Source organism: Typha angustifolia, chromosome 11 (assembly GCF_048772165.1).
Source record: "Typha angustifolia cultivar Huaian chromosome 11, ASM4877216v1, whole genome shotgun sequence".
Lineage (NCBI taxonomy): Eukaryota > Viridiplantae > Streptophyta > Magnoliopsida > Poales > Typhaceae > Typha > Typha angustifolia.
Genome location: NC_133249.1, coordinates 15821476 through 15840273, shown reverse-complemented (window position 1 = coordinate 15840273; position 18798 = coordinate 15821476). Strand labels below are relative to the sequence as shown.

At 39.1% G+C, this 18798-nt stretch overlaps 5 protein-coding genes and 1 pseudogene across 5 annotated transcripts; 4 read left to right on the top strand and 2 right to left on the bottom strand.

Moving 5' to 3' along the window:
• The first annotated feature begins 97 nt into the window (after window positions 1–97).
• On the top strand, window positions 98–2984 carry LOC140769484 (uncharacterized). The gene is made up of 5 exons (XM_073110181.1): window positions 98–356; window positions 1296–1460; window positions 2210–2342; window positions 2423–2537; window positions 2623–2984. Exons 1-5 carry the CDS (start codon window positions 199–201, stop codon window positions 2679–2681), a joined length of 630 nt encoding a protein of 209 aa, XP_072966282.1. The 5' UTR covers window positions 98–198; the 3' UTR covers window positions 2682–2984.
• A 332-nt stretch (window positions 2985–3316) lies between these two features.
• On the top strand, window positions 3317–5079 carry LOC140769483 (uncharacterized). The gene is made up of 2 exons (XM_073110180.1): window positions 3317–3976; window positions 4271–5079. The coding sequence occupies exons 1-2, from the start codon at window positions 3467–3469 to the stop codon at window positions 4985–4987; spliced, it is 1227 nt and encodes a 408-aa protein (XP_072966281.1). The 5' UTR covers window positions 3317–3466; the 3' UTR covers window positions 4988–5079.
• Window positions 5080–6690: 1611 nt separating this feature from the next.
• On the top strand, window positions 6691–8260 carry LOC140769482 (uncharacterized; annotated as a pseudogene).
• Window positions 8261–9000: 740 nt separating this feature from the next.
• LOC140769485 (uncharacterized) lies at window positions 9001–11679 on the bottom strand. The gene is made up of 4 exons (XM_073110182.1): window positions 11429–11679; window positions 10699–10801; window positions 9924–10122; window positions 9001–9141 (listed from the first exon to the last, which is right to left on the bottom strand). The coding sequence occupies exons 1-4, from the start codon at window positions 11546–11548 to the stop codon at window positions 9081–9083; spliced, it is 483 nt and encodes a 160-aa protein (XP_072966283.1). The 5' UTR covers window positions 11549–11679; the 3' UTR covers window positions 9001–9080.
• Window positions 11680–12932: 1253 nt separating this feature from the next.
• Window positions 12933–14261, top strand: LOC140771027 (putative GEM-like protein 8). The gene is made up of 4 exons (XM_073112379.1): window positions 12933–13183; window positions 13260–13340; window positions 13467–13741; window positions 13843–14261. The coding sequence occupies exons 1-4, from the start codon at window positions 12946–12948 to the stop codon at window positions 14032–14034; spliced, it is 786 nt and encodes a 261-aa protein (XP_072968480.1). The 5' UTR covers window positions 12933–12945; the 3' UTR covers window positions 14035–14261.
• A 578-nt stretch (window positions 14262–14839) lies between these two features.
• On the bottom strand, window positions 14840–18032 carry LOC140771320 (uncharacterized). Its single transcript, XM_073112806.1, has 6 exons — window positions 17794–18032; window positions 17467–17581; window positions 16507–17287; window positions 16321–16426; window positions 15571–15776; window positions 14840–15294 (listed from the first exon to the last, which is right to left on the bottom strand). The coding sequence occupies exons 3-6, from the start codon at window positions 17244–17246 to the stop codon at window positions 15024–15026; spliced, it is 1323 nt and encodes a 440-aa protein (XP_072968907.1). The 5' UTR covers window positions 17247–17287; window positions 17467–17581; window positions 17794–18032; the 3' UTR covers window positions 14840–15023.
• Between the last annotated feature and the right edge of the window lie 766 nt (window positions 18033–18798).

Sequence of the window (18798 nt, the reverse complement as noted above, 5' to 3'; positions counted from 1 at the left end):
AGATACTTAGGCCGTACTAAGTTTGGGCCTTGGGCCCTTGGCCCAATATAACCCAACCTTTGCGATAGAAGAATACGGTAGACGCTATACTACTCCTTTCGTTCTTCCTCAAACCCAGCCCTAAGTCTCTCTCTCTGCTCTCTCTCTCTTCTCTCTCTCTCTCTCTCTCTCACAGAGTCTAGGGTTGAAGCAAGAAGGATGACTGCCGAAGAGGACGCCATCGATTCGGCCAGCAGCGCTCGCCGCGAGAGGTTGAGAGCTCTGAGGGCGGCCAAAGAATTCCTCAGCACACCAGATGAGGGTCCAGCCCAGAACGGGAGAACAAGAGAAAAATCCGTCAGTGATGGTGGAGACAGGTATGCTTTATTCTTTACTCCATGTTAGGTTTTCTTGATTTGTTCTCTTTGTTACAGTAATCGGTTTGAAGGGTGCTGCGATAGTGTTCGATTTTGCGTTTGTTTCAGAATAAATCATTGCCAATTTGCGTCTTTGTGCAAAGACACTCTTAACACTACTTCATGCAGCAAAAGAGCGTTAGCACCGATAAACTTGGCTTTGTCTAGATTTGCATTGTGAGAGAAAACTGTTAGATTGTTCTATATTTCAGGGAAAGGATGAATTTGATATTTGCAACATGGGAGTTAAAGAGTTTTTATCTAGTTTGAGGCAGAAGAAATTTGAGCTTTGTGGACCTTTGCTTTGTTGTTCAGTTCTTTATGTAGCTGCTGGAAAAAGATGTGAGAATCCCATTATGCTTCACAAATTGATAAACTTTTTTCTCTTATGAATTAAGAAACTAGAGAGTAATAAACCCTAGGAAGTTAATGAATAAAAAGATCTAAATTTTACTATAAATTTCTTTTTGCTTGCTTTGGTTAGTGTAATAGTATCCCTTGTGATTTGGTAGCAAAGATTGGTAAATTGTTAATGTTTGACTGCTTCATTCAATTCAGGAAATTTGATTGTTTAGGTGATTTTTAAGCTCCTTTTTATTTGATTAATGTATGCAGCTTCAAACCTATCATTCTTCTAGGCAGTGACCATTATTTGTTATTAAAGAATACTTTAATATTGAAATCAGAAAGAATTTTCGTGTAAAGAAGAGTCAAATGTACATTGAATAGATGAATTGCTTTACAAAATCCTCTCCTACCAGCCAGTAGCTTTAACAATCCTCTTCCTTTTGTGCTCTGACTAATGTCTGCTTAGGTTACAAGTAAATGTGCAATCATTAAAAGTAATATTAGAGGTTCAAATTGTTACTGTTTGCTGTTTCTGATCTTAATCTTTATCAGGAGTGTCATGGCAGTTGAAGAAGATCTTGTAGAACAAGCTGCTACTGAACGCCGCGAAAGGTTGACAGCTCTCAGAACAGCAAAGGAGCTTCTAGAGACACCTGATGATGGCTCAAAGCAAAGTTCTATTACTGCAGAAGATTCTGAGGAAACTGAAGAAGAAAAGTATGATTATAATACACAAATCCAAATATGTCATGCTTGACATATTTTTTCTCCAGTTGCTCATATTATAATTGAAGCCACATAAATATATGGTGCAGCGAGTTCTTTTTTTATCTTTTTGTGCTTGTGGCAGATAATATGAACACTGAGTGAGGTATAGCCATCGACGTAAATGAAATTCTCAACTCTGGTTGCTTCTTGCATCATCTATTTGATTTTCAATAAAGTTACTGTTACTTCTGTATCCTAGTTTGGTGATAAAGAAGCCTATCCTTGTAACGATTATAACCTTGAGACATGAGGATCAGCCTTGTGCTTGCTTTCATCCTGGAAACCCTGCTCATGCCCTTCCCTAACTCAACAGACATCATTTCAATGAACAAAGAGTGGTTATGAGTTATCTGAACACATTCTATTTAGGTCTTGATTCTTGAGGTTTCAGCATGACTATGACGTGAACCTATAGGAAAACCAGTGATGTTTCATGTTTACTTCAGCAAGAAGTACACATCGAGGCTTTCTTTTTAGCTCTTTTGCAATTAAAGATGAAGCATCCGGGCCACACTTTTATCTTGGCTACCCTCTCCATTGATAGTCTGTTATTTGCTGATGGACATATTGATTTTGCACATATGAGCTAGGAATTTTGTATGCTAAAAGGACATTTGAAAAATCCAACAATACATGAGATATTGGATGCAATTAGATGCTGTATTAATGGCTTTATTTGTTTTCCTTTCGTCTTATAGGATGCCAAATATGAAGTTCAGAAACTACCTTCCTCACGATAAGCAACTTCAAGAGGGTAAGGTGGCACCAGTTGTTCTACCCAAGTTTGAAGACCCAGTTGGTGCCGCACCTTTGGAACCTGAGAAAATCGAGGTATTGTATTTTTTTTACCACTGGACCAGGTTCAGTGCTTCGTTAACAGACATTCATCCTAATAAGATCATAAAATCCAGGATCCTTTTGTAAACATTGCTCCAAAGAAGCCAAATTGGGATCTCCGACGGGATGTACAGAAGAAGCTTGATAAGCTTGAGAGGCGCACACAGAAAGCACTATATCAGATTATGCGTTAGTACTTCACAATTTTAATGATTTCAATTTCTATTTTGGCCTTTCCACTTTTCCATTTACAATTTGCATCTCCCTTGAACAGAAGAGCAAGATTCAGGGAAAGAAGCCTTAGAATCAGGAGATGGCATCAATGGAAATTGATACGGGAGCTTTGAAGCGATTAATTCCACTGATATTAGCTTTCGCTGGAACTCTATGATCTACGGAGCCCGGATCATTTCACTAGGATGTTAATCAAGTCAGGAAGTAACTCAACTGAGAAGGTTGTATTATACTGTTAATGTGCTGATCCTACTAAAATGCTGATGTGGTATTATTGTTCACGAGAGATCTGAACAGTTGTTGTTAGCGATGTTATCTTATGCTTAAGATAATTAGTACCTGGACCTCCAATCCTCTATACATAACCTTCTATTGAAATTGTATTATTCTTATTCTTATCTACTCACACTGTTACTCTGGAAGAAAGAGGTCTTACATGTCTTGGGTCGATCCTTAGTATTACATCCTTGTGGACATGTCAAGTATATTGCCACTTGTCATTGGGTAGGGATTCCTTTGTCTGATCCAGTGAAGCCCATGGGCTTTAATTGTTAAAAAATAAATAAAAAATATAAAAAAGCAAGTTGTGATGAGTGCAAGATTACTTTTTGAGGCTAGCTCTCTCCTATAATTATTGAATAATTGGGTCAATAATTTTTGAAAAAAAAAAGAGAGATTATAACAAGTTTAAATCATATATTGCTCCAATAAAAGAATCCACTGTCTAAATATCTCAAAGCATAAGAATTATAACAACTAACACAACTTAAAAGGTGTCAATTTTGTTCCATTGTGATGTCTACCTACTTCACTTAAATATTCGATCCTATCCATCCACCTTTGTGTCTTTCCCCTACCAAAACCAGTCCACTCTACCCCCAATAATGGGAGACCTCTCAGGCATCCTCTCCGCCGCTCGCCCCTTCCTCCGCGGCGATCTCGCCGCCGTCGACCCAGATCTCCCTTCATTCGTCTCCGTCCTCGTCTCCCTCGGGGCCGGCGAGTGCTGGCACAAGCACTCGACCTTCCTCTCCCACCTCATCGACGTCTACCGAATACTAAAGCTATGGGGCGCACCCGACTCCGTCGCGCGATGCGGGCTCTTCCACTCCGCCTACTCCAACTCCTACGTCAACCTCGCCATATTTGATCCCAACACCACGAGGAATTACGTTCGAGACCTCGTCGGGGAGCAAGCCGAGAGGCTCATACACCTCTTCTGCGTCGTTCCGAGGCAGAGTCTGATACACGACGACTTGCTTTTCCATTATAGCGATGGGGATTTCGTCGAACATCTGGCGCAGTCCGAGGCGGCGATTCGCGACAAGGTGTTCGATAGGAGCCAGCCGTGGAGAATGAAGCTTCAGGGGCTGCTTCCTGCCGAAGGGATCAAGGTGAGGTTGCACAGAAACTATTCTATTTAATTTATTTGGTCTTTTAGAAAAATTACAACTATGTGGTCACAATATTCTATATCAATTAATAAGAAATTTCTTTCAGGGATCAGAAGAAATTTAGTTGCAAAGTGAGAAAAGAGGAGAAAAAAAAAAGAGCAATTAAAATACGAAAACTTGAAAAAGAGAGGGAGAGTTTTTAACAATAAGATCAAAATATAGGTGATTTAATGCATTAAAAAGTTCCTATTTGTTTTGAAACTTGAATTAGAGTTTTGAAATCAAATGCGCCAGGTGAAGCATATCAGAACAGGGGAGGACGTTACAGTCTCGAGGAGAATAATAGCAACCTTTGTTTTGATGACCATTGCCGACTTCAGTGACCAGCTCTACGACTGGCAAGACAAACTCTTCGACAACGAAGACGGCAAGCTGGAGTTCTCCGGCAGCAGCCCGGCCGCGCTGTGGCCGGGCAAAGGGAAGCCAGGACTGTGGCTGAGCTCAATATCAAGGATGGGTGCATTGTACACTCTGATAGTGAGAGAGGAGGAGATCTTCTTAAAGGAAAGAGGAGGAGGTGGAGTTGATAGAGACGAGGAGATAGAGTTAGTGATACCACCAGTGCTTGATAACTGCACAAAAGTGTTGAATCCTAAAGAACAAGCAGCCGCAAGGGATTTATACTGGGAAGCTGCTTGCAGTGATGTGAAGAAGGAAGAGGAATGGGAGAGAGTGGAGAAGTTGTTATTGGAGAGTGTTGACAAGAACCCATTTGTGGGAGAGCCTCATTTGGTGTTGGGCCAAGTTTACTTGAACTTGGGGAGGTATGAGAAGGCTGAGAGAGAAGCAGAGGAGGGGTTGAAGTTGATATTGGAGTGGGGGAGTAGTTGGGATAAGAGGATGACATGGGAAGGGTGGGTGTCTTGGGGGAGAGTGATGTTGGCCAAGGCAAAGGAGAAGTCATGGCCACAGGCTGCATGGGGGATCATTAACTTGGGGCTTGTTCGGTGAAAGCTTATGATGATTTGTCTCTACTAAGGTTGTTGGCTTGTGGCAACTAAAATAAAGCTTAGTCATTGGAATGTGCAAATGGGTGTCTTCTGTTCATATCGAGATTAACAAGAGGGAAGAAGAAAGAAAGAAAGAAAGAAAGAACAATGTTATCTTTAAATCTATCATCTTTTAAACTAATTCGACTAATAGTTTGATAGGACTAGTACATTAGGTCTTATTTGATTTGAGGCTCAAACTCAATTAGTTAATCTCATTTATTAATTTTGATTTTTTAAAGAGTAATTTGATTAGATATGAAAAACTACTGAACCACGCTATTCTTTAAATTTGATCTATCTTTTAAACTAATTCGAGTAATAGTTTGATAGGACTAGTAGTTCAACCATGCATAAGAACTACACACTGTATTGTTGTCGATTGTTGCAGATATTCGCAAGCCACTATCAGCTTCTCGTGAGTCGTGACAAGGATATATCACTGCCTCCAACAACCTCCTCACGTGATTAAACAGCAGGCCACTAACTTCTATTTGAAATCATCCTAATTTGCCATCTTTCCACGATGCTTTTGACTGTAAGGGAAAGGTCTATATCACCTTAATATACCAACAAAGCAATAAGTTCGGCATTACTTCAATCAAAAATACAAGGTTCACCATCAGTTTATATATCATTTTGAGGTGCAAGTAGAACCATCACTCCATCAGAGTTAAAAAGACAGCTGATGTCAAAAGAAACAAAAATAAATTGGGCATTTAACCTACCGTTGGAAAGTATTCTATATCTCTTCCTTTTTCTCCACCGTTAAAGAGAAGAAATGCAAGCCAAACAAGAGGATAATTATGTTGGTAATTTCATGATTTTGACATGAATATTTTATTAATTTTGAGCTAAGTTTTAAGTGGGGCCCACACATTATTAATAATGGTTTAATGGTGGAATCAATTTAGCTCAAAGTATACTTTATTGTCATATATTCACTTAATCAAATTCATGAAGAGAAGTGAATGATAATTGGCTCTAAAGTGGGTATCATGGCAATGGGAAATAAAGGAAAGTAAGTTTAGTACCATATTGGATATTTGAGAAATGTTAGTATGGTATATAAGCAACAAACTTCCTATGGGCTTTGGGCCCCAAAAGGGGTACCTATTTTGTGGGTAAAGGTTACTATGCAACCTAACACACACGCGCACCGCCCGGCCCGGCTCGGTTCGGTTCGGTTCGTTGGTTGAACTCGACCCAAATGGTGCATCCCTTCACAGTGTAACTATAAATTAGTTACTGACCCGAATTGGTGCATCCATTCGGTGATTTTGCATCTTTTCGTCGAGCCTGTTTACCTCTATAAATAGGCTGTCAGTCTGCATAATTAAATATAACATCAGAGAGTTTATTCCTTCTTAAAGTCGAGTCTTTTAAGTTTGAGTCTACTGTCGAGAGAGAGTACAGCACGGTTCAGGTCTAATCAAGGTATTAGAAAGCTGCTTCCTTTCCAGTGCAAGGCAGTCGTTGTATCCTGGGAGACCGACGTCCACTGTTCCAGAAGCAATCAGTGGAGGGCGAATTGGTCTTAAGGAGATAGTGTCCAACACTAGACTCGACTATTCAGAATTTATATTCTGAAATCTGTAAGTTTTTTTTTTATTTTTTTATTTTGATCGGATTTTTGGAATCAGATTGTTATCGCCAACAAATTATTTTATCTCCATCTTCCTCTCATGGCAAAGGGCAGAAGAATCAACATTACGTTTTCCGCCACCTTGCAGAAAAATCCATGAAGAAGTTGCAACAACCGTCACAAACCAAATAACATCCGCCAATTGATATAGCCCCCACAGCACGACTCGTACACCCTTTGCATGTACCCACTCCCCTACATGTCGACAACTTTTGCCTCTTTACCCTTCTGCCTCTAGTCACTGTCTTCTCCCAATCTTCCTATATTATTACTCCAATCCAGCTCTTGTACTCATAAACTATAAGCAAATTCTACCACAATGCCTTCCTATACTTCTCGCCCTCACAAGAGAGACCTCCCCGCCCTCCTCGCTGCCGCCCGCCCCTTCCTCCGAGGCGAGCTTGAGTCCATCGACCCAGAGCTCCCCTCCCTCATTGCTGTCCTCCGCTCGGTCGGTGCAGGCGAATGCTACCACAAGCACGGGACCTTCATTGCCCACCTTGTTGATGTCTACCGCATACTAAAGCTATGGTGTGCGCCAGATGCTGTCGCGCGCTGTGGCCTTTTCCACTCCTCCTATTCCAACTCCTATGTCAACCTCGCCATCTTCGACCCGCACACCACTCGTGAGCATGTCCAAGACCTCATCGGCACCCAAGCGGAGCGCCTCGTCCATATCTTCTGTGTCATCCCACGCCATGCGCTCATCCATGACGACCTCCTCTTCCACTACACCGATGAAGAGCTCATTGAACACTTGGCGCTCTCAGAGATCTCCCTTCGCAACAAAGTGTTTGATGTGGACCAGCCGTGGAGGATGAAGCTTCAGTCTTTACTTCCTGCAGAAGGATCAAGTTGAAGCATATAAGGACCGGGGAAGCAGTAGCTGTGTCTAGAAGAGTGATGGCCATCTTCATCTTGATGACCATTGCAGACTTCAGTGATCAGTATGTTGATTACCAAGACAAGCTATTCGACAACGAGAATGGAAGGTTGGAATTTGGCGGCAACAACTGGAAAACGCTGTGGCCCGGCTCTGGAAAGCCGGGGTTGTGGATGAACTCACTGTCAAGGCTAGGCGCACTGTATACCCTAATAGTAAGGGAGGAAGAAATCTACATGGAGGAGCAGAAACAAAGAGGAGAAAGTGACAGTCATGTAGCTAGAGATGAAGATATTGAGCTTGTAGTGCCTCCAGTGTTTGACAACTGCACCAAGGTGTTGGATGCCAAGGAACAGATAGTTGCAAGAGAATTGTACTGGGAGGCTATTTGCAGTGATGGATCAAAGGATGGGGAGTGGAAAAGAGTGGAGGCGATGCTGTTGGAGAGTATTGAGAAAAACCCATTTGTGGGAGAGCCACATCTTGTGCTGGCACAGGTGTATCTGAACCAGGGGAGGTATGAGGAGACTGAGGAAGAGGCAGAGAAGGGGTTGGAATTGATACTGGAGTGGGGAAGCAGCTGGGACAAGAGGATGACATGGGAGGGATGGGTTTCTTGGGGCAGAGTGATGCTGGCTAAGGCAAAAGAGAAGTCATGGCCACAGGATGCATGGGGTATCATAAATCTAGGTCTAGTGAAGTGAATCTAGAATAGTATAACTGTTGTTTCCTCTTATGTTGTTAATGTATCGTAAGCATGGCCATAAGCCTGTGGAACCTAGTTTGTGTGCTACTTAACCCATTATCATTGTACTATCACCATGATTCCTATGTTTATCCAAGAATCATGCCCTGTTCTCCTATATTCAGTTATATGCAAGAATCGAAATTGTGGGACAAAATTTATATGACTAAGTGGGACTACTAGATTTCAGGATAACAATACAATGCACAGCCAAGTATACAGTCATCATGATAAACTATAACACTCTGCAAAAGCTCATAATCAATAAACTAGAAAGTGTAATAGACTAACAGTCTTCTAAATCTATAGAGCATAGTGAGAATGCATTGATACAGTTCAATTTAGACCATAATCTTGATAGGGAAGGATCAACAATTATCTTATTTGATTTTTATTTTCTAAAATTTAAAGAAACTGATGGAGATTCACAAGAAATATCTCTGCAGCTTTCTATTTCCAACATTCAGCAATTCACAAGTACATATATATCTTACAATGTAGTGACAATAAAGGATGACAAGTCACCAGCCAAGAAATTACTACTGAAACTTACATAAACCATATGTATGAGAATATGTTTAGGATATTTTGCATTATAACTTTATATATGATTAAGCCCTACCATTGTGGTCAGCTAGATGGAACAAGATTAATCTTGAAACTGCAGCCATGTTCACATACCTTGCAGTTGTTTTGTCTGCATCACACCGAAGGGTCAAAATTCCAAAAGATCAACTCATGCAACATTCAAGGACTCACTGCTAGATAAACGCTGACGCTGATTACATTTTATTTTCTGTTGTTTTTTGTTTCTTGCAACTTTGAACTCTTTCTTCACATAATCTGAACAAAAAGCAGTCAAAGCTATTAAAAATTATAGAAATTTTGCATCCGAAGATAGTACACTATACCAGAAAACCATCATCAATTAGAAACTGTGATCATACTTTCTATGATCCCAGACCTGTCTATCTAATCTTGCCTAGACTGCCAAGTGAATGTAAAGAGACAGGGTATGGTGTAAATCTCAGAAAGTGCCAAGCTTTTTTATCACTTCAGATAGGCACTCACTGCATAGAGATAAGAGTACATCATACCTCCTTTTCTTAGCCTTACGTGATCATAGAAATATCCCTTGTACCAATTGGAAAGGAATGAAAACAAAATTTACAATTTCCTAAGAAAACCATGGTGTGCGGGTGGTCAAGGGACTGCATGGCGCATATGTGGCATGCAAACGCCTGTAGGGGTGTGTATGCATTCGGTATTTAACTATACCTAAATTAAAAAAGATATGCCAAGTAAGTTGAAAATGAAAAGAAATAAACGACCTTGAAGAGAAATATGGAAGATAGATACTTCCCTCTATACAAGGACTTAATATTGTCTGTCTGGCAATAGTTGTATTTAAATAAAAATTAAGAAGGCTCCAGCATAGGGACCACAATCACATATTTGGCCGCCTATACGGGTGCATGGACATTTCTTAGGACAGTGGTAGAAAACACTGTATAGCAGATCCAAATATTTGGGACTAGGCTCAGATATTGTTGTCACTAAAACTATAGGGTATAAAGAACAAATAAATAAAGAATATTGCATGACATATGTAGAGTTGTACTTACCCCTCCCACATCCGCTTTCGCCGAGGTGTGGCAAAATTTGATGCCGAAACATCTTCACTATGTGCAGCAGAGTAAGGCTTCCCCTCATGATCCAGAGCAGCAAGACCACAGTCACTAAGCAAATCTAGTGTCTCAACCAATTTTGGATCACTTGAAGTGCTTTTCACTCGTTCCTTGAAAAAATCCAACAAAATAATACCTGGAAAAATACAAATAAGAACGACACAAGTGATCAAGGAAAGCTAATGCATAAAATGATTCCAATATAATAAAGGAATCAAGATATTCTTTACAAGGTCTCATTGGGAACAGAAGCTTACAGAACATCAATATGACTAATCATGACATCATGGAGAATATTGTAACTCTGCTATCTCTGGCCAACAATATCTAAAATCAATTCTTTTGCAGTTTCATACAATCCATCAGTTTGCCTCATCTAGTAGATAGTTAAATTGAGTCCATTGTACAACAATCCTAAACTATATCCACTTAACACAGATCCCCTAAACAATTTTCTATGGTTTTCAGGAGTGACAGCCTAAAAAGACAACTTTTCTTCTAGCAAGAACATTAACAACAACAAGATTACTTTCTGATCAAAGGTAAGGACTATGATAAGCATTGTACAATGTTTTAGCACCCAGAAAAGAGTTACCACATATACTTAGTAACAGTTATGCAAAAATAAGAGATCCTCAGTTACATCAAAAGAATATATTGGAGAACTGCATCAAGAATGTAAAATAACGATAGCACACTATACACAACATACCAAGAGCACGAAGCGTCCTTGCATCAAATTTTTCAGCAAGACCACTGTAGCCTATGTTCTTTGCTCTCATTGTAGCCATCTCTTTTAAGCTGATGAGAAAATCCTGCAAAAATATATTTAAGGAGTACTCAACGATAATACATTTGCCGCATCTGCAGAGCAAAATTAACTATTGAAACCGCAAAGCTAAGGAGAACGGAAAAGTAGAGACAATGTTAAAAGCAAAAAATAAAATAAAAACCACCCTTTCTTCGGGTTTAGTCAGTCTCAACAATTCATATACCGAAATTCTTATATGATCTGAACGTGAAGATCCACTTCAAAAAAAATTAGGCAACTATGAGAAATCAGAAGGCGATTCATAACTGAAGTAATTTTGGTCTACATAAATTGTCACCAATAATATAAAGAGTACAAAGAGCAACTATGAGGATGCCCTGGTAAAAGATGAGCTTTTAGTGAGTACTGGCCTTAAAATATCGAAAACTTGTATTCAATTTCATACTAGTGATATTATATGAGGACAAGTTGGATTTAAAAGCTAATATTTGTTGTCTTCTTACTCTTCTCTCGTCAACTCTTCTTCTACTTTGCTTTATACCAATCAGAAACTAGATTCATATTTTCATCAGGATATCCTGGAATAATTCCAAGCTCCTGAAATCTTAGACGGGATAACTTGATCAAAACGAATAAAACGGAAAGGGTGTTAGGGTTTGTTGAAACTTACAAGCTCGGGCTCCGAAAGGGAAGAGAACCACGCGGCGTCTTGGGACCGAGACTTCTCGCCTCCTCCTCCTCCTCCTTCCGCCACCGGCGTACGAGGTGGATCATTGCTCGCTGACCCCATGGAGAACGACGGTATACGATTTGAAGCTTTTAGGGTTTCCAATGGAGTGCGGCAACGCTACGAGATAGCCGCGGCGACGGGGAATAACAAAAGGGGTGAAGTCTAATGCCTTCGGGCTTTCCCGCGAGGTCGGTTCGAGAATAGTATTAGGAAGCGAGGGTAAATTTGTAAACGTAGCGCGACCGTCTATCCATCTCATTCTATTAGTATCTGTGTGGTCGGGTTATTATACTATCATATGCGCAACAACTTATCAATTATACGTATTTATAAATGCCAATCATTCTTTCTCAAATCTGATACCCCTCTCTGTAGTTTCTTAGTGCAATTAAAGCTGTTAAATATTGACGATCAATTTGTTATGACCTAATAGTATCTCAAATTAATTTGCATTGAATTCACTCTTGTCATCAATAGTATATGGTTTTATGTTAACAACTCGACGATCACACATATCTGTCAAATTTTATAGTATTTGCTCAAATCCGATGACCTCAGTGTAATTAGAGCCGTTACATTATCACTATCAATTTGCTAGAATCCAATAGTATCTCAGATCGACCCACACTGAATTTATGCTTGTTTTAGATCATGCAATTCTATGTGTTATATAAGCATAGATAAACTCTTGACATTTTTTAGTACCGCGACGGTATTAGATTTAAGTGATTTTTAATTTAAATATTAATTTGTCATATTTTATTCCAAGTTTTAGTAGAAAACTTTTGTTTACTTTATGATTGCCTTTGAGATTATCTAGGTTACTTGATGATGACTATTTCCATTTTTCCTTGCATCATAAGGTTCCTTAGTCTCTTTCTTTCATGTACTTAATACTCAGATTGTTTACTCTAGTGGACTTCCTTCTTTTCACTTTACAACTAGACAAGTTGGCTTTCTGGTTTGCAAGCTTCTACAATGCCATTCATCAGACACAAGAACAGCATAGACTGCTGACTCAGAGCGTCACCAGCATGTTGGATGTTGGCATGAAGCTTTCTTGGATTGAGAATTTAGTGGAAAAGAAGGATAAGTATATCATATCTTGCATAGATTCACTTCAAAGGTCGCCTTAGAAAAAGTTGGAATAAGAATAGTGGACCAGCCAAACACATGGGATGCCTAAAATCTGGTGGTTATAAAAACAAAGTTTGCAACTATTCTCAGTTTTCTGATTGCTATGATCAACTGAAATGGAAGTTGAATCCATTGAACAAGTTTATATTATGCAAAAGGCGATCTGAAGCTTTTCCTTTTATCTTTCTGTGACGATGATAGCACCTTTATTTTTGATAAGGTGATGATGGAAAGTGCACAATAAAGTCTTCATTTCTCTAAAAGTATAAACACTTGAAAATTTTACAAAGTTTGGAATAGTTCTCCACCTTATAAAAGGCATGCTACTGGTAAACTTGGCATTGGCATTCCATTCCACCTTGCAAAGAGCTCTCCAAGCAGTAGCAAATAGCAATATCTATCTTCATCTGATCATGGAGAAAACAAGCCATGACCAAGCCATTGGCATTCCAATAAACACAGTCGGATGTGCATCAGAATTGCCTAAGGAAATAGCTCTTCCTGAGTCAAGCTCCTACCTCCAATTGACTTCATATGGGTCCTCTCAAGTTGAACAAAGTAATGACCATGTCTGGCTGCAATGTTCTTGTAGGATGCTGCATTTGATACTAATTAATTTTCGATCGATATGCAGGAAAAGTGGATTCAATTATTCATTGGATAAACAAGATGAGCAACAAAGCGGACAGTTGCGTACGACGCCTCAGAGATCACGGTAATGAGCTAACATCTTTCCTTATGCACTAAACTTGATGTTTACAAAAGATTTATATGATATCGGTAATGTTACTGTCTGGAAAATTTAGTGATTGTAACTTTTAGTCATTACTTGGAACTGCAGTGAGCTTAGGACCCAATATTTCCAAGACTGTAAAGGGGAAATTGAGACTGAGTGCAAGGATTCTTCAAGCTGGAGGAATTGAGAGAGTCTTCAGACAAAAATTCACTGTTAGAAAAGGGGAGAAGCTGCTGAATGCCTTCCAATGTTATTTGTCCACCACAACAGGGCCTATTGCTGGACTGCTCTTTATTTCAACTGATAAGATAGCATTCCATAGTGATAGAACTATCACAGTCACTTCTCCCAAAGGAAACTTGGCCAAAGTCCCCTACAAGGTATCAATTCCTCCATATATTATACACTTGGCTACTAGCTCTAAGGTGGCAAACCATCAAAAATTTTTGAAAGAATTGACCGAATTCATCCTTATTTTCAGGTCTTGATACCATTGAGGAGGATAGAGCAAGCATGTGAAAGAGAGAATCTGGACAAGCCAAACCAAAAGTACATCCAGATAGTTACAGTTGACAAATTTGAGTGTTGGTTTATGGGTTTTATTAGTCCAAAGAGATCTTTCAAGTACCTTCAACAAGCTATCTTTGAAGTGCAAGAAAGACTGTCAGAGTAGTTCAAAAACTTGGAAGAGTATTGTGAGATGGTTCTTGGGCATGGAGTGGGGAAAAGAGAGTCCTGTAATCAATTGGAAGGTGCTCCTTTTCTTTTTCCTCTAGAGTAGTTGTGTTGTAAAAAATGTAGCAGGAGTGTGATGCCACTCTTCATCTTTTTCTAGAAGAGTTGGTGATTTCTAAGATATGAAAGATATCAGTAAATGAAATAGCATGCAGGTTTTTGTGGATGAAATCTTATCTCTTGCTAATTCAGTAATGCAGTCTTGTTAGATTTCATAACAGTCCATAAATTTTAAAATGATGCTCATTTCCAGTGACTCTTTTATAATTTAATTATATTTAACTTCTTTTTTTATAATAATAAATTTTAGTGTGTATCGTACTTATAAACATTATATTATGATAAAATATATATTGACTATAGAAAATATAAAAAATATATATACATAATATAATTAAATTGTAAAATTCTTGTTAGGTTTCATCAAAGTCCTCCGTAAACGTAAATGTAAAAAGTACAACAGGGAAGAACACAAATGCCAATAATGCTGATATTTTATCGTGGAACTTTCTGCTGTTAAACTGTGTACAGTATGTAGGGATACAAAAGAGAACAACACAAGTATTTGTGATGAGATCTTTTATTCCTGCGAGTTTCTGCTGCCAGAAATATAGTAACAATTTGTAGAAAAATTACTTCATTTCAGTAAGCCTACTAAGGAAAAGAAAATTACAAAATAATAATCTACTGCACAAGCTTCCTTCTACTGCCCAACTATAGACAAAAGATACCAGCTTTAAAAATCGAGTCCAACCCCTTTTTTTTTCAGTAAATATAGAATCTAACAGTTGAGTTACACGTATGATCTATACACAATTGAAAGTTGAACAATTTCTGTTCAACCATATAATGCCTGGCAAGTGTTGATTAATTACCAGGAAAGAATAAAATCATTGGCAAGAAAAGATCTCTTTTGTGAAAACTTTCTTATGACGAATCTTTGCAACAGGTGAGCACGCAGTCATCCAAAAAGCTGGTCAGTTCAGTAGTATAAAGAGCTGGATGGCTTCGAAAATGGTCGACATGAGGTGAAGACACAAAATTGCATGCCTTGACCTCATGACCAACTCTTCTTTGCTTTTCTATAAAAGATTCCACAGATTTTGCAGGAATAACTCTGTCAGCAGAGCTGTATATATAGAATTGTGGGCACTTTGGTTGCTCTGACGATAACAGATCCAAAACGTCCAAGAGCCTCCTGGTAAGAGTGAAGGAAATCATTAGCTAATGCAGATCCTTAGGAATGGAAGATATTTGTCCTCACTAAGTACTCATAGATATTTACAAATTTAGTATCAATAGCTGATTAATCCTTATCAAAAAAATCTTAAAGCAATTCCAAAATGAAAAACCTACATGGAGGTTGCCTTGATCACAACACATACTAATTACAGATGATCTGCACTCTGAACTTATACAAACTTTGCAAAGTTAACCATATAATAAATGCAGCCAATGAAAAGAGAATCACTACCTGTTGATAGCTGGAAGGTTCAGAACCACTTCAAAAAATTTCTCTAAGACCACCAATAAAGCAGTCTCAGTGACTGCTGGTTTAGATTCCACACCAGAATCAACAACAGCAACCATGCCCTTCCTCAAATCCTTCGAATCCATCATTCCTTTTGTTGTTATACTCTGCTTTTTCAGAAAAGCAGCAGAGAAGCCTGAAGCCCAAACCTACAAAATTAAGAGGATGATATTATACTCTTTAAGACAACAAACTGGAGAACACAAGCAATATAACCAAAGGCAAGAACAATTTTCCCTATGCAAACAGAAAAGCTAATGACTAGCAGCCTGCGACTTGCTAAGAAGTGAATTCAAGAATAATTTACTAACTTAGTAGCTTGAAGAAAAAAAAAAGGAAAGTAAAGCTCTGATAGTAGAAATCATATAGTTCTGAAACTGGCATCATTTTAACGAAATCTGAGCAAGTGATACTAATAGAAACATAATTCTACAAGGATAAAGAAAGATTACTCAGTTGGAGGCAAAGAATGGTTGTGGAGGCATAAAGACAGAATCATGATACTAAAAGCACAATAGATCCTTTGATAGTGATATTATCCATGGACAGCATTACTTTAGTGAAAAAATGTCCTTAAATGCATAAGAAACCGAAAATAAGCTTGATAAGGCAACCGATCACACTAAAACAAATGAACTACCAAATGATCCTCTTATGATCAGAATCAATGACCCAAGATAAGAGATAGTTAACCTGTGGATCAGGGGCAGCAACAGGCGCAGAGTCAACAATGCAACCTCTAATCTTCTCCATCACAGAAGAGTCCTGCTTCTGAAATTTCTCCAATATCGCACCATAGCTGCAATAGCACAACCAAATAGTTTACTTAGAGAGCTCCCAGAATGAGATGGTACAAAAGCAAGTGAAGAGTAAACATACGTCAGCCAACCGGTGTTACTGAAAGTATGGAAGATTAAGTTCTTCCCACTCTCTTCTGCAACCCAACCAGCTAGATGGTTAGCAAGGGACTCGAGATCCTGCTCAGCTTTGCCCCCAGTGTTGTAACTGATAATATCGGACATTGGAAAGGTAAATGTCACAGCATGGAAACCCCTCGATGTGTACCAATCTGCATATCTTTTCAAATTCTTCTGCTTCGCTCCCAACCACCCGAGTAAAACCACAACCGTCTGAGATTTGGCAGATGAACACCCATCATTCCTCTGTAACACGCAAGTCCTTGGATCAGGTAGATGCCATCGGTACAAAACATCAGAAGATGAAGAAGGGATCGTGGGCATGCCTTCCTCATAATCCTGGGGTTTAATCAATCTTGCATACTGATACAAAGTGTGAATGGCAGGTGGGGGAGCAATGGACGCCGAAAAAGACCTGTAAAAGGATCCTGGTGCAGAAGGAAGATTCACATTTTTGGCACCACAGCTAGCATCACCTATAGGCTTTCGGTCCCGTGACAAGACAGAGAGACCCGAGAGACCAGTGACAGAAGCCGGACGAAAAGGTTCTGCAGAATCCATAGTGGTGGGTGACAATGCTGCATTCGATTCAGATAATTTATGGTGCGAGAAACGATCGGGAAGGTCTGAAGACACAGCAGCAACTGCGACAACTGCGGCAGCAGAGAGAGGCCGATGGAGAGGACCAGAAAGAGAAGCCATCAGAAATTATGTTATCCTTGTCGGATAAACAACCAACAGGCCTGATTCATAGGAAATACCACGCATTATAATTAACAGTACGACATCCAACAAGAAGAACGACAAGGATTTCGCATGACAAGCATCATATCAACTGCTTATATATGATAGAAAGAAGAATCTTGCAATTGAAATAAGACAAAGTAAAAGACATTTTACAAGATAATGAAATCAAACTAACCAAATCTTTGGAGGAGCGGAGACGGGGCCGGCTGTCAAAGGAAATTGACAGCCTAGCCCGGCATCAGAAGGCGAACAACTCTCCTTCCTTCAAGCTCCTTGCGTTATTCTTCTCTCTGCAACACCAAAAGCAGAAATTGTTAATTTCTTGTCCTTATCCCTACTTATTCCCGAAATTTAAAAGAAAAGGACGAAAAGGGACTAGGAACTCGGAAATTTGATTCAGAACAGGAAAGGAAATCTAGCAATATTAGAAAAAGGCTAATTTAAAGGAAAATAATAAGGAATCCCCACAAAAATCAAAGAAAAAGGATGCTATTAATCTAACCTCTTTTGACTCCCTCGCCACCCCAATCCGCGGGATCACTGCATAAATAACTACGCGCCTCGATTCCCGCGCGGAGCCCTATAAATTTGTGAGGAAGGGATAAGATGATAACAAACACGGGAAAGGGGATGGATGGCCAAGGTAGCGTCTGGCTTCCGTTCGACGAAATGCCTCAATCACCGCTCTTTCCCTTACGCCTTCCCTCGCGTGCTCTCGTGCGAGATCCTCCCGAATATGCTTTCGGTTTTGTTCTGTTGTTATTTACTAATAGAAAGTAGTAAGAAGGGAAAGGAAGTCGGTGACGGCATCATAGACAGTTTATAAATAGCGCCGTTTGTCGTGGGTCTTCTTCTTTGGAAACGTGGCAAAATCTCAGCCGTGCGTAAATCATACAGTAATATAAATTTGAATTTGAACTCATTTTGGATCCTATTACCTCATGCAAGATTCGGTTGAAGGAAGTAAAATTTGAATTTAAAACTGGACGAAAATTTCAAATGTCTACAAAAAAAAAATGTAAATATTGGAATAAATAGGCCCAAATGCAACTTTGTACTCTGTTGTATTCTAAGGGGGTTGTTTAGAAACACTAGTAGAGTAATGCATCCAAAACAGTGGAAATTTAAACTTCACTTTGGCTTTCCTATCACTTGTTTGGATACTAAAAATGTAGCAAGACAATGCTCTGATTTTTACATCAAAAGTATTATAATTTTGTGGTAAAATACAATCTGCTCATATTATAATCTCCCTCTCTTATCTCAGGATCCTTTTTTTGTTTTATTTTTTTGAAAAAAAAATGCTAGGTAACAATGGATTCATTAAGGAATTATATTACAATCAAAGTTAGATAGAGAACTGATCCAACTCTTACAAATATAGTTTTTGGCTGCAAATAAAGTATGGTTGTGAGCCATGGTGTTATTACACCTGCTGTTAAAATAACCTCGAGAAAACAGAGAAATCCACCATTTACATTCTTATCTTCAATTTAGAGCTATGTTG